This window comes from Haematobia irritans, chromosome 2 (genome assembly GCF_050003625.1).
Source record: "Haematobia irritans isolate KBUSLIRL chromosome 2, ASM5000362v1, whole genome shotgun sequence".
Lineage (NCBI taxonomy): Eukaryota > Metazoa > Arthropoda > Insecta > Diptera > Muscidae > Haematobia > Haematobia irritans.
Window position 1 is genome coordinate 50,738,215 of NC_134398.1, and position 18,221 is coordinate 50,756,435.

Here is an 18,221-nt window from a genome sequence, read left to right on the forward strand (position 1 = left end):
TGATTGAACCAATTTTGGTATGGTTGTTAGCGACCATATACTAACACCATGTTCCTAATTTGATCCGGATCGGATGAATTTTGCTCCTCCAAGAGGCTCCGGAGGTCAAATCTGGAGAACGTTTTATATGGGGGCTATATATAATTATGGACCAATATGGACCAATTCTGGCACGGTTGTTAAAGATCATATACTAACACCATGTTCCAAATTACAACCGGCTTGGATGAAATTTGCTTCTCTTGGAGACTTCGCAAGCCAAATCAGGGGATCGGCTTATATGGGGGCTATATATAATTATGAACCGATGTGGACCAATTTTTGCATGGTTAGTAGATACCATATACCAATACCATGTACCAAATTTCAGCCGGATCGGATGCAATTTGCTTCTCTTTGAGGCTTCGCAAGCCAAATCTGGAGATCGGTTTATATGGGGTCTATATATAATTATGGACCGATGTGGACCAATTTTTGCATGGTTGTTAGAGACCATATACCAACATCATGTACCAAATTTCAGCCGGATCGGATGAAATATGCTTCTCTTAGAGCCTCCACTAACCAAATCTGGGGATCGGTTTATATGGGGGCTATATATAATTAAGGACCGATGTTGACCAATTTTTGCGTGGTTGTTATAGATTATATGCTGACACCATGTACCAAATTTCAACCGGATCGGATGAAATTTGCTTCTCTTAGAGGCTCCGCAAGCCAAATCTGGGGATCGGTTTATATGATTATGGACCGATGTGAACCAATTTTTGCATGGTTGTTAGAGATCATATACCAACACCATATACCAAATTTCAGCCGGATCGGATGAAATATGCTTCTGTTAGAGGCTCCACAAGCCAAACAAGCCAAATCTGAGGGTCCCTTTATATGGGGGCTATACGTAAAAGTGGACAGATAAGGCCCATTTGCAATACCATCCGACCTACATCAATAACAACTACTTGTGCCAAGTTTCAAGTCGATAGCTTGTTTCGTTCGGAAGTTAGCGTGATTTCAAAAGACGGACGGATGGACGGACGGGCATGCTCAGATCGACTCAGAATTTCACCACGACCCTGAATGTATATAATTTATGGGGTCTTAGAGCAATATTTCGATGTGTTACAAACGGAATGACAAAGTTAATATACCCCCATCCTATGGTGGAGGGTATACAAAAGAAGAAATATTAAAGTTTTAAACGCTGGGTTTATTTCGGTAGTGAAACGGTTAAAATGTAACCCCCTGCAAACTTGCTACTATTTATTTATCCTTGTTTTTCTAACGTTTGTATAAAATGACAATAACATAACAATAAAAGAAATTCCAAAATAAAAACTAAAAAACTCATCTGCAATCATTTCGTTTTCATTCATTCCTTTGTTCACATATTTTTTAAATACACAGCAAACAATTTTATTTTCTCATCACTTTAGAAATTGCTTTAGGAAATAATTTATTTATCTCCGTGGATCAGTGAGTGAACATGTTTGTGTTCCCATAAACCGTAACTCACTGCAAATTAGTTGATCTCACGATTCATCACCATCATCATCATCAATAGCAACAGTAACAGCATCAACAATATGGATAAACACTTCATTACCAATTGTTTGCTATTCAACAACAAGAATAGATCATTAATAGGCCAATCAAATCAGAAAAAGAATACAAATGTGCTTTGTATTGCAATGGTGTTTGACTTGCACTTGATTCTTGATGCTATTGTTGATATGGCAAAAGATTTTCATCAAAAGAAAGTTTGTGGCTTAAGTCTTTTGTTTGCATAGCCATAGATTCAGATTCAGATGTTTCGCCAAGGCTAGGTTATATGCTTCGGTGATTATTAATAGAGTTTGTAAGAAAAGTTAATGAATACATACATACAAACACACAAAGCTTTATTAAGAATAATGCAAGAGCGTACAAGAAATTTAAACCAGCAACAACAACTAAGATAATTTCAGCAAAACAAACAAAAAACACAAATACAAACAATGATTAAATATTTGCTTAATCATTACAATCAACAATGTAGATGAAAGGCTCTCTTTTGTTGCGATGGTTTTTAGTAGTTTTGGTTGGATTATTTTGTAAAGCGCAAAAGCAACAAACGCCCAGTTTTCCAAAATTTTCTTTTTAAACATTTGAGAATTGTATGCAAATTATTTTTACACACTCTGGTTATGTTTGAGTTTATACCGTGACTGAAGAATTCAAGCACAAGCATTATACCTGAAAATTAGAAATTTTCGAAACAAATGCAAATTTCGTATTACAATTTTCTCAACTAAGTTATCGCAAGAAATTCCATTTCCCTTACCTGCCAACGTGTAGCCGACTATTAGTACTATAAAGGCTCCTTGTAGCATGCGTAAATTCAATGGCTGTATTATGGTCATTGTATCCTGTGGTATTTTAGTAATCTCTTCATTATTGACACTTTGCCCATTTGTCTCTTTGCCTGTATTGGTTTCGTCCTGTGATGGTATTGCGGATGGCTCACCAGGATTCTCTTGGGAGAATTTCTTTTTCTTTGAAATTTCTTTGGTTATCATGCGAGATTGTATTTCATATTCTGCCGTGGTCATTTTGTCCAAAATGCCACCTTCAAAAAGATGAATAAGGCTAACGAATACAGGAAAGATCATTAAAGTATAGTCTTTATATTTTTGATTTTTTGTTGCTGTTAACTTACACATCATTTAAACTATCCAAAAAAGGACAACCAATTTGCACAGCTACTGCCGAATAACGGGTGTAGAGTTTTTGGCTCAATTGAAAAGATTTTGAACCTATGGAGAAATGCTTCCTGTTAGTGTTTTTATGACACATTGAGGGGAGAAAATTATCATAGGTAGAATACACAAAAAAAGTTTTTTTCCCTGAAATAAAACAAGTATATACGGCCAGGCCGAAGCTTATGTACCCTCCACCATGGATTGCGTAGAAACTTCTGCTGAAGACTGTCATCCACAATCGAATTACTTGGGTTGCGGTAACACTTGCCGATGGCAAGGTATCTTAAAACATCCTAACACCGTAATATATACCACATAGTCCATACGTGGTATATATTAAACTAAAAAAGGCCGATTAAATACGTATATAATTAAGTTTAAAGTTTCTATAGAAATAAAATGTTGACAAAATAAAATTTTGACATTTTCTATAGAAGTAAAATTTGGAAAACATTTTCTATAGAAATAAAATTTGGAAAAAAATTTCTATAGAAATAAAATTTTGACAAAATTTTCTATAGAAATAAAATTTTAACAAAATTTTATATAGAAATGAAATGTTGACAACATTTTCTATAGAAATAAAATGTTGACAACATTTTCTATAGAAATAAAATGTTGACAACATTTTCTATAGAAATAAAATTTTGTTGTTGTTTTTTTATTTCAGCTTAAAACCATACATTGACTAAACTACAAGAGTAGCTTAACCAACAGAGGAAAAGAATGTTTGTCAAATTTATTTGGGCAAAGCCCTATAGACTGCAAGATGGTTGGATGGACGCACGTTTCGGAATTACCACATTCCTCATCAGCATCCTCTACTTGCAGCAAAACTATCAACCAATTATCAGAATAAATTCAGGCAGTTTATTAAACCCAACAAAAACCACACTTGAACCCTCCGAAAAAAGGTTTTACATTGATAGCCGGCTTATGCCGAAATAAATTCGAAACAAACATATCTCTTTTCCTATGCCACTGTCAAATCATCGATTTGAATTCACATGGCTGGGTTTATTTTGAGCGTGCCTCCTCTTCTTTTTCCATTTGTTTTGTTTTGTTATTGTTGGTTTTGTTCTTTAAGCATTGTTGTTGTTTTTTTATTTCAGCTTAAAACCATACATTGACTAAACTACAAGAGTAGCTTAACCAACAGAGGAAAAGAATGTTTGTCAAATTTATTTGGGCAAAGCCCTATAGACTGCAAGATGGTTGGATGGACGCACGTTTCGGAATTACCACATTCCTCATCAGCATCCTCTACTTGCAGCAAAACTATCAACCAATTATCAGAATAAATTCAGGCAGTTTATTAAACCCAACAAAAACCACACCTGAACCCTCCGAAAAAAGGTTTTACATTGATAGCCGGCTTATGCCGAAATAAATTCGAAACAAACATATCTCTTTTCCTATGCCACTGTCAAATCATCGATTTGAATTCACATGGCTGGGTTTATTTTGAGCGTGCCTCCTCTTCTTTTTCCATTTGTTTTGTTTTGTTATTGTTGGTTTTGTTCTTTAAGCATTGTTGTTGTTTTTTTATTTCAGCTTAAAAATGTGGTAATTCCGAAACGTGCGTCCATCCAACCATCTTGCAGTCTATAGGGCTTTGCCCAAATAAATTTGACAAACATTCTTTTCCTCTGTTGGTTAAGCTACTCTTGTAGTTTAGTCAATGTATGGTTTTAAGCTGAAATAAAAAAACAACAACAATGCTTAAAGAACAAAACCAACAATAACAAAACAAAACAAATGGAAAAAGAAGAGGAGGCACGCTCAAAATAAACCCAGCCATGTGAATTCAAATCGATGATTTGACAGTGGCATAGGAAAAGAGATATATTTGTTTCGAATTTATTTCGGCATAAGCCGGCTATCAATGTAAAACCTTTTTTCGGAGGGTTCAAGTGTGGTTTTTGTTGGGTTTAATAAACTGCCTGAATTTATTCTGATAATTGGTTGATAGTTTTGCTGCAAGTAGAGGATGCTGATGAGGAATGTGGTAATTCCGAAACGTGCGTCCATCCAACCATCTTGCAGTCTATAGGGCTTTGCCCAAATAAATTTGACAAACATTCTTTTCCTCTGTTGGTTAAGCTACTCTTGTAGTTTAGTCAATGTATGGTTTTAAGCTGAAATAAAAAAACAACAACAATGCTTAAAGAACAAAACCAACAATAACAAAACAAAACAAATGGAAATAAAATTTTGACAAAATTTTGTATAGAAATAACATTTTGACAATGTTTTCTATAAAAAAAAAATTGCTAGATTATTTTTGGCTCGAGTTGCAACCATGATTATGAACCGATATGGACCAATTTTTGTGTGATTGGGGATCGGCTATATATAACTATAGACCGATATGGACCAATTTTGGCATGGTTATTAACGGTCTATACTAGCACCACGTTGCAAATTTCAACCGGATCGGATGAATTTTGCTCCTCCAAGAGGCTCCGGAGATCAAATCTGGGGATCGGTTTATATGGGGGCTATATATAATTATGAACCGATATGGACCAATTCTTGCGTGTTTGTTAGAGACCACATTCTAACACCATGTTATAAATTTCAACCGGATCGGATGAATTTTGCTCCTCCACGAGGCTCCGGAGGACAAATCTGGGGATCGATTTATATGGGGGCTATATATAATTATGGACCGATATGGACCAATTCTTGCATGGTTGTTAGAGACCATATACTAACACCACGTACCAAATTTCAATCGGATCGGATTACTTTTGCTCTTCTAAGAGGCTCCGGAGGTCAAATCTGGGGATCGGTTTATATGGGGGCTATATATAATTATGGGCCGATGTGGACCAATTTTTGGATTGTCATTAGAGAACATATACCAACACCATGTACAAATTTCAGCCGGATCGGATGAAATTTGGTTCTCTTAGAGGCTCCGCAAGCCAAATCGGGGGATCGGTTTATATGGGGGCTATATGTAATTATGGACCGATATGGACCAATTTCTGCATGGTTCTTAGAGACCGTATACTAACACCATGTACCAAATTTCAGCCGGATCGGATGAAATTTGCTTCTCTTAGAGCAATCGCAAGCCAAATTTTGGGGGTCCGTTTATATGGGGGCTATACGTAAAAGTGGACCGATATGGACCAATTTCTGCATGGTTGTTAGAGACCATATACTAACACCATGTACCAAATTTCAGCCGGATCGGATGAAATTTGCTTCTCTTAGAGCAATCACAAGCCAAATTTGGGGGTCCGTTTATATGGGGGCTATACGTAAAAGTGGACCGATATGGCCCATTTGCAATACCATCCGACCTACATCAATAGCAACTACTTGTGCCAAGCTTGTTTCGTGCGGAAGTTAGCGTGATTTCAACAGACGGACGGACATGCTCAGATCGACTCAGAATTTCACCACGACCCAGAATATATATACTTTATGGGGTCTTAGAGCAATATTTCGATGTGTTACAAACGGAATGACAAAGTTAATATAAAAATGTATTAAAAATGTACTTTTAGAAGCCGAAAAGTGCTAAAATTACATAATATCAAATTTAAAGACTATTGTAAAAGTATACGTATATTTAAATCTAGACCGATTTTAACATTTTTTTTTAGTTTCTAAAAATAATCTTATTTTGCAAAATTTTATTTCTATAGATAATTTGGTCAAAATTTTATTTCTGCATAAAATTTTGTAAAAATCTTATTTCTGAAAAAATATTATTCCTATAGAAAAATTTGTCAAAATTTTATTTATATAGGAAATTTTGTCAAATTATTATTTTTATCGAAAATGTCAAAAAAAAATATTGTAAAAAATTTATTTCTGCAGAAGATTTTGTAAAAATTTTATTTATATAGAAAATTTTATCAAAATTTTATTTCTATAAAAAATTTTATTCCTATAGAAAAATTTGTCAAAATTTTATTTCTATAGGAAATTTTGTCAAATTATTATTTCTATCGAGAATGTTAAAAAAATATATATTGTAAAAATTTTATTTCTGCAGAAAATTTTGTAAAAATTTTCTTTATGTAGAAAATTTTATCAAAATTTTATTTCTATAGACAATTTTGCCAAAATTTTATTTCTATAGAAAATTTTGTCAACATTTTATTTCTATAGAAAATGTTGTCAAAATTTTATTTCTATAGAAAATTTTGTCAAATTGTAGTTTTATAGAAAATTTTTGCAAAATTTTTTGCTTATAAAAAATTTTGTATTTTTTTTTCTATAGAAAATTTTATCAAAATTTTATTTCTAAAGAAAAATTTATTTCTACAGAAAATTTTGTCAAATTTTATTTCTATAGACAATGTTATTTCTGTAGCAAATTTTGTAAAAATCTTATTTCTATAGAAAATTTTGTTAAAATTTTATTTTTGTAGAAAATTTTGTCAAAATTTTATTTCTATAAGAAATTTTGTCTAATTTTATTTCTAAAGAAATTTTTATTTCTACAGAAAATTTTGTCAAAATTTTATTTCTATCGAAAATTTTGTAAAAATTTTATTTCTATAGAAAATTTTGTAAAAATTTTAATTATATAGAAATTTTTATCAACAATTTTGTCCAATTTTAATTCTATAAGAAATTTTGTCAAAATTTTATTTTTATTATTTATTTTTATGGAAAATTTTATCAGCAATTTATTTCTATTGAAAATATTTATTTCTATAGAAAATTTTGTTAAAATTTTACTTGTATAGAAAGTTTTGTCGAAGTTTTATTTCTGTAGAAAAATTTATTTCTATAGAAAATTGTGTCAAAATTTTATTTCTATAGAAAATGTTGTCCAATTTTAATTCTATCGAGAATGTTAAAAAAAATATATTGTAAAAATTTTATTTCTGCAGAAAATTTTGTAAAATTTTCTTTATATAGAAAATTTTATCAAAATTTTATTTCTATAAAAAAATTTTATCGAAATTTTACTTCTATATAAATTTTATCAACATTTTATTTCTATAGAAAATTTTGGCAAAATTGTAGTTTTATAGAAAATTTTTTCAAAATTTTATGTCTATAGAAAATTTTGTATTTTTTTGTCTATAGAAAATTTTATTTCTATAGAAAATTTTGACAAAATTTTATTTTATTTTTATTATTTATTATTATTTCCAACGAAAATGTAAAAAAAAATATTGTAAAAATTTTATTTCTGCAGAAAATTTTGTAAAAATTTTATTTATATAGAAAATTTTATCAAAATTTTATTTCTATAGACAATTTTGTCAAAATTTTTTTTCTATAGACAATTTTGCCAAAATTTTATTTCTATAGAAAATTTTGTCAACATTTTATTTCTATAGAAAATGTTGTCAAAATTTTATTTCTATAGAAAATTTTGTCAAATTGTAGCTTCAGAGAAAATTTTTGCAAAATTTTTTGCTTATAAAAAATTTTGTATTTTTTTTTTTCTATAGAAAATTTTATCAAAATTTTATTTCTAAAGAAAAATTTATTTCTACAGAAAATTTTGTCAAATTTTATTTCTATAGACAATGTTATTTCTGTAGCAAATTTTGTAAAAATCTTATTTCTATAGAAAATTTTGTTAAAATTTTATTTTTGTAGAAAATTTTGTCAAAATTTTGTCTAATTTTATTTCTAAAGAAATTTTTATTTCTACAGAAAATTTTGTCAAAATTTTATTTCTATCGAAAATTTTGTAAAAATTTTATTTCTATAGAAAATTTTGTAAAAATTTTAAATATATAGAAATTTTTATCAACAATTTTGTCCAATTTTAATTCTATAAGAAATTTTGTCAAAATTTTATTTTTATTATTTATTTTTATGGAAAATTTTATCAGCAATTTATTTCTATTGAAAATATTTATTTCTATATAAAATTTTGTTAAAATTTTACTTGTATAGAAAGTTTTGTGGAAGTTTTATTTCTGTAGAAAAATTTATTTCTATAGAAAATTGTGTCAAAATTTTATTTCTATAGAAAATTTTGTCCAATTTTAATTCTATAAGAAATTTTGTCAAGATTTTATTTCTACAGAAAAGAAGTGCCTCTTCGCAAAATCTACAAAAATCAAGAATTCTACCAACCTACAAAACAGTAAGAAAACCGGCTCAGAGGCCGACTCTATGCATTCAATATATATAATCTTATAATGCTCTGTTCCTCAGTGTGGCGGAAAAAACACATTTCACGTTTCACATTTGCGGACGAATGTGGTATAGACAATATTCCTCTCAAAAATGTTGAGATCCTGCAATAAAAACTAAAATATCCTCATTTTGGAATATTCTTATTTCTTTAATGTGCGCTATTTATAATTTTTGAGTTGAGTTGAAATCTGAGAAACGTTCATATTTAGGGCAGAATAACTCTATATAGAGTAATTTTGATGAAAAAGTACAAAGTCGATAAAATAAGCGCCAGAGATTTTACTCTTAATATATAAAATAATAGGCTCAGACTCACATAGCCCTGGCTGTCTGCTTGTTAATTTTCATTTATTAACCGATCTTTATCAAATTTATTGAAATATAATTGAAGTTAATGCATTATTTTCCTATTTGTTTTAAATCTTAATATCCATATCTGTCCAACATAACTTACCATGTTGTTTTATATTAAAATATAAAGTTTCCCTGCCACCCAATACCGCCTTATTCTCCATGCCATCGGTTATCAACTGCATACCAGCTTCCACCGAATCGATTAAATAGCCTTCTTCATTGGGACTTTGTCGTTTCATTAGAGCATATAACTGGCGAAAGATTTCAGTACCATTCTAAAAATCACATTTAATATTTAATATGCAATGCAAAATAAAATTCATTTGTATAAACCTCCAACATTTCCAAAGATGAACTTTCCCTTTCCACAAAGAGTAAATAACCATCTTGTATCATGGCCCTTTGTAAACGTTGCAGTGTATTGATGGGTGGCTCACGAGCTGGTCGGGCAAATTGTGAAGTCAATTGAGCCGAATAGACATCAGCCAAAACATAGGTGGCAGCAATCCAATAGACTATCATAAGAAATTTTGCACGATATCCATGATAAATTTCTTGGCAGGCTATAAATGCAAACAGGGATTAGATTTTGCTGTTGTTAAATCTGAAAAAAATGTGTCAGATCTTACATTGCCTCAAAAATATCTGTAACGTAAACCATATGCAACGATTAAACAGATTCTCGGGTAATTCATTTTTATCCTCTTGCTGTTTTCTTACCCTCCCTTCTCCCTCTGTTATACGTTCTTTCATTTTCATAGCCATTGGTGTGATTTCCTTAATGTAAGTCATATGAAATTTTTGCAGTTTTAAATTTTTCTTACGGCTCTCGCTGAAACCCTCTTGCCAACGAAATGGCATATATATGATGAAATAGAAAACTGGCCCAGATACTATAATAGTCAATATCAAATAAGGCCACACATTTGCTTTAAATGGCCTCATTATGGCCAAGGCTTCATTAAGTAACCGAGGGGCATGGGTGGCAAAAGCTCCCGAATCAGCCAATGTGAAAAAGGAGAACTCAATGGCCTTACGACGTTCCCAACTCAAAGAGACATCACCCAAGAAAAGATCACCTAACTATTAAAGATGATTCAGTGAATAGAAGATATTTTTGTATATACAATCGAATCTTACCCCTTGCTGTAGAAGTCCTATGCCACCTGTGTACGAATCATTATATTCCGAATCACTACTCACTGAACCTTGAGTCCTTCCCGGTGTTTCAATATAGACAAATTCAAAATTCATATGTTCAGCAAGTAATTTTAAAAGTCGATGATCTCTTCCTCCTGTTACATTGACCTCTTGAAATTCCGTTTCTGTTTCCTCGCTCGACACATCCTCCACGGACACCATATTATCTAGAGTTGAGTTTGTCAGGGTTTCATTTTCATAATTAACCCAAAACCAGGGTGGGCTCTAAAAAGAGAAGAAGCCATAGAAATTTGTACAGAAATATGAGAATTCATAAAGGACTGGTTGGTTAGTTAAGTTAACATGGAACTAGAGAATGTAATCCAAAATCCGACTTTTTTTATCTTTTTCGACTTTTTTGAAAACTGGAAATGTTGATTTTTCGATTTTTTTAAAATTTGTGAAACTTGAAATTTCAAGTTTTCTATATTTTAAAATTTAAAAAAAAATTGAATTTTCGACTACATACAAAATTAATATACCCTCCACCACAGGATGGGGGTATATTAACTTTGTCATTCCGTTTGTAACACATCGAAATATTGCTCTAAGACCCCATAAAGTATATATATTCTGGGTCGTGGTGAAATTCTGAGTCGATCTAAGCATGTCCGTCCGTCCGTCCGTTGGTTGAAATCACGCTAATTTCCGAACGAAACAAGCTATCGATTTGTAACTTGGCATGCTGTAGGTCGGATGGTATTGCCAATGGGCCATATTGGACCACTTTTACGTATTTCCCCCATATAAACCGATCCCCACATTTGGCTTGCGGAGCCTCTAAGAGTAGCAAATTTCATCCGATCCGGCTGAAATTTGGTACGTGATGTAAGTATATGGTCTCTAACAACTATTCAAAAATTGGTTCATATCGGTCCATAATTATATATAGCCTCCATATAAACCGATCCCCAGATTTGATCTCCGGAGCCTCTTGCAGGAGCAAAATTCATCCGATCCGGTTGAAATTTGGTACGTGGTGTTGGTATATAGTCTCTAATAACCATGCAAAATTTGGCCCATATCGGTCTATAAGTATACATAGCCCCCATATAAACCGATCCGCAGATTTGACCTCCGGAGCCTCTTGGAAGAGCAAATTTCATCCGATCCTGTGTAAATTTGGTACGTGGTGTTAGTATATGGGGTATAATAACCATGCAAAAATTGGTCCATATCGGTCTATAATTATATATAGCCCCCATATAAACCGATCCCCAGATTTGACCTCCGGAGCCTCTTGAAGGACCAAATTTCTTCCGATCTGGTTGAAATTTGGTACGTGGTGTTAGTATATAGTCTCTAATAACCATGCAAAAATTTGTCCATATCGGTCCAAAGTTATATATAGCCTCCATATAAATCGATCGACACCTCTTGGAAGAGCACAATTCATCCGATTTGGTTTAAATTTGGTACATTGCGCTAGTATAGGGCCGCTAACAGCTATGCAAAAATTGGTCCATATCGGTCTATAGTTATACATAGCCGATGGACAATCACACAAAAATTGGTCCAAATTGCCAAAAATAATCCACCAAAATTTCATTTCTATAGACAATTTAGTCAAAATTTTATTACGGTAGAAAGTTGTGTCAAAATTGTATTTCTATAGAAAATTCTGTCAAAATTTTATTTCTATCCAACATTTTGTCAAACTGAATTATATACGTATTTAATCGGCCTTTTTTGTTTAATATATACCCCGCATGGACTAACTTACAATTTAGAAGAAATTGTTAAGAAGTTTTAAGATACGTTGTCATCGGCAAGTAACTCGATTGTGGATGACAGTCTTTAGTAGAAGTTTCTACGCAATCCATGGTGGAAGGTACATAAGATTCGGCCTGGCCGAACTTACGGCCGTATATACTGTTTTTTCTAATTCAATCACCAAATTAATAGATCAATTAATTTTTTAAATTGAAATGCCTTCAATCATGAACATTTTCATCAATCAATATCAATCACAGTTTTAATTGAGCATCAAAAATATGTGATTAATAAATGAATTGATATTTTTTAATTTTTCAATTAATTTTTTAATTGCTTCAATTAAAAATTTAATTGATGTTGATTGCAAAACTCAATTCATTTTTTGAATTAACAACGTAACTATTTTCAATCACATTATTATCGGACTTTGTGCTTTTAGTTTGACTAAAAATTCATTGTTTGAAAAAAATTTTATTTAAAAAATTCATCACTTTCGTTCGTTGTTATTCTGTAACGCCTTGATTTGGTTTTTTATATACCCTGCGCCACATTGTGGAACAGGGTATTATAAGTTAGTGCATATGTTTGCAACACCCAGAAGGAGACGAGATAGACACATGTTGTCTTTGGCAACAATGCTTAGGATGGGTCCCTGAGTCGATCTAGCCATGTCCGTCCATCCGTCTGTCTGTGAACACATTTTTGTGATCAAAGCCTAGGTCGAAGTTTTAGTCCAATCGACTTAAAATTTGGCACAAGTTTCTGTTTTGGGTTAGAATAGAACCCTATTGATTTTGGAACAAGTATATACAGTAACAAGTTCAGCCGGGCCGAATCTTATATACCCACCACCATGAATCAAATATAATAGTTTCCTTTGAAAATTTTAGGCGGTTTGATGACAGATATTTTCCCAAGCAGATCATTTCAACCAGTACGCTTCCCACAGATAAATGGAAAGATTTTACATATGAAGACTAGATCAGATTCTGAATTTATAAGAACCATTTTTTGTTTGAGTTTTAGAGGAGTCATAAACATCTCTTGTAAGTGCGCAAGAAAATGATGAAAAAACGCCTTGATTTCAAATCTAAAATCTGTGGATTTTTATCCCAATTATTTAAATGACTACGAGAAGTAAAATCAGGAAATTTTGCGTTCAGTATCAAATAATTTTCATGATCAGTGCGCCTTCTATACCCTCAATAATTGAAATCGGTCTATATGTTGGCCTTACCAAATGGACCGATAAAACTAAATCATATAACATACACTTTGTTATGTGTCTAAAATGTCAGTATATTTTCAATTTGTGGCAAATCGGATAAAAACTACAATTTCTAGAAACCCTAGGTGTTAAATCGGGAGTTCGGTGTAATTGGGGCTATACCACAACATGGAAGGATACACACAGTTTTCAGCACATTTAATTACAGTTCTAGAATCTAGACCCCAAATCGGAGGGCCGGTTTATAAGGGGGCTATATTAAAAACTGTACCGATACTCAATATGTTCGGCACATCTCTTTATGGTCCTAGAATACCTCTAGATTTCCAATTTCAGACAATTAGATAAAAACTACGGATTCTAGAAGCACAAGAAGTAAATCTGGAGATCGGTCTATATGGGGGCTATATCGAAACATGGTCCGATAATCACCATTTTCATCACACATCTTTTTTGTCCTAGAATACCTTTAGATTTCCAATTTCAGGCAAATTGGATGAAAACTACGGATTCTAGAAGCCCAAGAATTAAAATCGGGAGATCGGTCTATATGGGGGCTATATCAAAACATGGGCCGATACTCACCATTTTCAGCTCACCTCTTTAAGGTCCTAGAACACCTCTAGATTTCCAATTTCAGGCAAAGTGGGTAAAAACTACGGATTCTAGAAGCCCAAGAAGTAAAATCGGCAGATCGGTCTATATGGGGGACCGATACATCCCTTTTTGTGGTCCTCAAGTACCTCTAGGTTTCGAATTTCAAGCAAATCGGATAGAAAATACACTTTCTAGACGCCCAAGAAGCAAAATCGGGAAATCGGTCCATATGGGGGCTATACCAAAACATGGACCGATAGGACACTTTTCGATGGTCCTAAAATACCTCTACATTGCCAATTTCAGGCAAATTGTGTAAAAGCTACAGTTTTTATAAGCCCAAGACCCCAAATCGGGAGGTCGGTTTATATGGGGACTATATCAAACCTTGGACCGATATAGCCCATCTTCGAACTTGACCTGCCTGCAAACAAAAGACGAATCTGTGCCAAATTTCAGGACGATAGCCTAATTATTGAAGGCTGTATCGTGATTACAACAGACAGAGAGACAGACGGACGTACTTATATCGTCTTAGAATTTCTCCCTGATCAAGAATATATATACTTTATATAGTCGGAAATCGATATTTCGATGTGTTACAAACGGAATGACAAACTTATTATACCCCCGTCACCATTCTATGGTGGTGTGTATAAAAAAATCGGTTCAGATTTAGATATGCTCCCATTTAAATCTTTCGCCCGATATGCACTTATATGGATCAAAAGCCAGAGTTTTACCCTGAACCACAAACACAATACTTGTTTGTATAGTCAAGTGTGCAAAATTTGATTGAAATCGGCTCAGATTTATATATAGCTCCCACATATCTCTTTCGCCCGATATGGACGTATATGGTCCCAGAAGTCAGACTTTTGCCTTAATTTGCTTGAAATTTTGCACAAGGAGAACAAGTAGTACTATAGTCAAGTGTGCAATTTTGATTGAAATCGGTTCAGATTTAGATATAGCTCCCATATCGATGTCTACATTCCACAGAGCGCTAAGTCTAAAATGTGACTTTTACAGGAAACAAGAAACACGTTTTGTTTTTTGAAATTTCTCAAAACTCGTATAAGATAGAAATTCACTTATTTGCGGACTTAAAATCATATTTTTTATAATTTTTTTAGTATGTTCGAACTCAAAATAGTGATAATAGAACATGGCTAAAAATTACTTATACCACTTAAGACCGAACACAGCTTTTGCCCTTTTTGGATTGAACATTTTTTAAAACTTTAGACACAGACTAAGTACAATATTAAACATAACTTTTGATAGAAATGTCCAATAAATTCGATCTTTTGACAGGATGCAATTCACATCAATCCGAATAAAAAACAGTGAACTCCATCAAAACATGCTAAGTCGGCTTAGCGTACTCTCGAAATATCGCCCGATATGGACTTATATGGCCCCAGAAGCCAGACTTTTATCCTAATTTGCTTGAAATTTTGCACAAGGAGAACAACTAGTACTATAGTCAAGTGTGCCAATTTTGATTGAAATCGGTTCAGATTTAGATATAGCTCCCATATATCTCATTCGCCCGGTATGGACGTATATGGTCCCAGAAGTCAGACTTTTACCCTAATTTGCTTGAAATTTTGCACAAGGAGAACAATTAGTACTATAGTCAAGTGTGCCAATTTTGAATGAAATCGGCTCAGATTTAGATGTAGCTCCCATATATATCATTCGCCCGATTTTCCGTTACATGACCACAAAGTTGTAGTCCGATTTACGTGAAATTTTGCTCAGGGATTAGAATTAAAATACTAAATATACATGTCAAATTTGGTTGAAATCGGTTCAGATTTCGATATAGCTTCCATATATACGTTTTTACGATTTGGGCAAAAATGGCCAAAATAGCCACATTTGCCTTATAAAATCGCCACTGCTAGGTCGAAAACTTGTAAAAGTGACTCAAATGTTCATTTATTTCTAATACAACGACCGATAAATCATAAATGCACTTTTGCGAAGTTGCCTCAAAATTGGTTCAGATTTAAACGTTTCTCATATTTTTTACTAACATTATGTTCCACCCCAGAGCATTAGCCGACATAAATTTAAAGTCTATAAATATTATAGAACTCTGTCCAGATCTGCTCAGATTTAAATATATGTATATGGGAACATAACCATTTATATATAGCACCCAATACATTGGACGGATTTGATATGGTATCGAAAATGTGGATGTACAAAGTGGTGCAGGATATAATATTGTCGGCCTGCCCGACTTGTTTTAACTGACTTAGTCTTCCGAGTTTGATTAAAAAGTTAATTGTATCAATTAACTTTATAATTAAAAATTTTCAATCATTGACTTAATTAACTTAAAGCTTCTATCTTGATTAAAAAGTTAATTGTATCAATTAATTTATTAATTGAAAAATTTTTCATCTTCAATCAACTTTTTAATTGGATATATTTTGGTGATATCTTTTTTTTTTGTGTATATATTACGATTATTCGTCCTTACATGAAAAACAGGAACTCGAAATACACGTCCTTGAAAATTCGAATAAACACGTTTGGTCGAAGGCAACAAGGGTTCCTTGCTTAAGCCCAAATTATCACCATCATACCAGCTAACCAAAGACAAGCGACCATTACCATGAGGATGAGCTTGATTGTAATAGACTCTGAAACTATGAAATGAAAAATAATAGCTAAAAATTTAATACATTTTGGTACAATATTCATCTGCAAACTTACGCCTTTTCTCGGGGTCTGGTTAAGACCACCGCCCTCATGGGTTCATGAAATTTTAAATCCCATTTCTTAGGTAAATATTTTGCACCCCAATAGAATATGAATAGACTCAAGCGATGTGCCAATTTACGATCAAAAATCATTTGAGTTAATTCATCGGGTTGTGAAAAAATCAAATTAACACTTTCGATGGAGCCCATGAGACTGCTCTCCACAAAACGAAAAAATAATTCTACATCATAGAAAATGACTGTTTTGAAATTGAGTTCATGTAATTTTTGTATGAATTCATCCACATGTAAGAGAAGGTCTTGAAAGGCAATTTCACTTTCAGTACAGATATCCGAGTCACCGGGCGCTTCCAAAGGTTTCAACCAAATTGCCAATTGTATGGGTTTAATGCCTTTTATAACTTGAGATAGGCCTGAAATTGAAAAAAAAACTGTATTAGAATTATGCTGAGTGGTAATTAAGACATAGTCAAGTAGACAGTATAAATTTTATATTGGCCGAGGAGCTTTTCTCTTGATTACCAAAACCACTATAAAAAAATACTTTTTTGGAAATTTATTTTCTAGCTAATTTTATTTTCCCTACATATTTTATATTTCCTCGGGATTTACTCGAATCCTGCTATGGACAGTATCGGTATTGATTGAAAATTTTATTTTTTTATATTTTTTATTCAATTTCTAGAAACTTCTGCATTTCATTTGGAATTCAAATTTTATAAATAAAATCATTTTGATTTGTTTTTTTTTCACCTATGGACATATCCGATATATTCCTTTCGACTATCCAATCAAGCAGGCCGGTAACTTGTATAACCAACACCAAACACAATATTCCTTTAAAGAAATTCATTTCATTTCTAATAAAATCCAAATGTATTTAATTACATCACTGAACCGAATACGTTCTATGGGATTTTCGTACTAATTTTGCCTTAGGCTAGTCCCTGGTATCTTCCTTTTATAGTCAGTTTGTTTGCAGGTGTTCTTTCACCTGAAGGTGGCTATCATATTCCATTATGATTAAAAATACCCCTAGGTTCTTATATTGATGGACTATTATCCCATCAGTTGTGATGGTTGTATGTGGCCTTATAAATATCACTTGTCAATATTTTTCAACATGCATATTGTCATGTTGGATGTCAAGTTGTGAGATATGAAAAAATATGAAATTCTTTTTTAGATAGGTTATGGAAATTGTAGATGAGGTAACATGGTAACTTGTGTAGGCAATGATGTCAGAGCATTTTTTAAAGTTTTTTTGTTTCGTTGTCGTTTTTTTATTTCAGCTTAAAACCATACATTGACTAAACTACAAGAGTAGCTTAACCAACAGAGGAAAAGAATGTTTGTCAAATTTATTTGGGCAAAGCCCTATAGACTGCAAGATGGTTGGATGGACGCACGTTTCGGAATTACCACATTCCTCATCAGCATCCTCTACTTGCAGCAAAACTATCAACCAATTATCAGAATAAATTCAGGCAGTTTATTAAACCCAACAAAAAC

The 18,221-nt window shown here is 32.6% G+C and overlaps 1 protein-coding gene across 1 annotated transcript; it reads right to left on the reverse strand.

Moving 5' to 3' along the window:
• Nucleotides 1-1,880: 1,880 nt before the first annotated feature.
• Nucleotides 1,881-17,622, reverse strand: Ir40a (Ionotropic receptor 40a). Its single transcript, XM_075294034.1, has 10 exons — nt 17,463-17,622; nt 16,702-17,122; nt 16,466-16,634; nt 10,368-10,652; nt 9,857-10,310; nt 9,561-9,790; nt 9,328-9,502; nt 2,699-2,795; nt 2,324-2,628; nt 1,881-2,235 (listed from the first exon to the last, which is right to left on the reverse strand). Exons 1-10 carry the CDS (start codon nt 17,560-17,562, stop codon nt 2,087-2,089), a joined length of 2,385 nt encoding a protein of 794 aa, XP_075150149.1. The 5' UTR covers nt 17,563-17,622; the 3' UTR covers nt 1,881-2,086.
• Nucleotides 17,623-18,221: the final 599 nt, after the last annotated feature.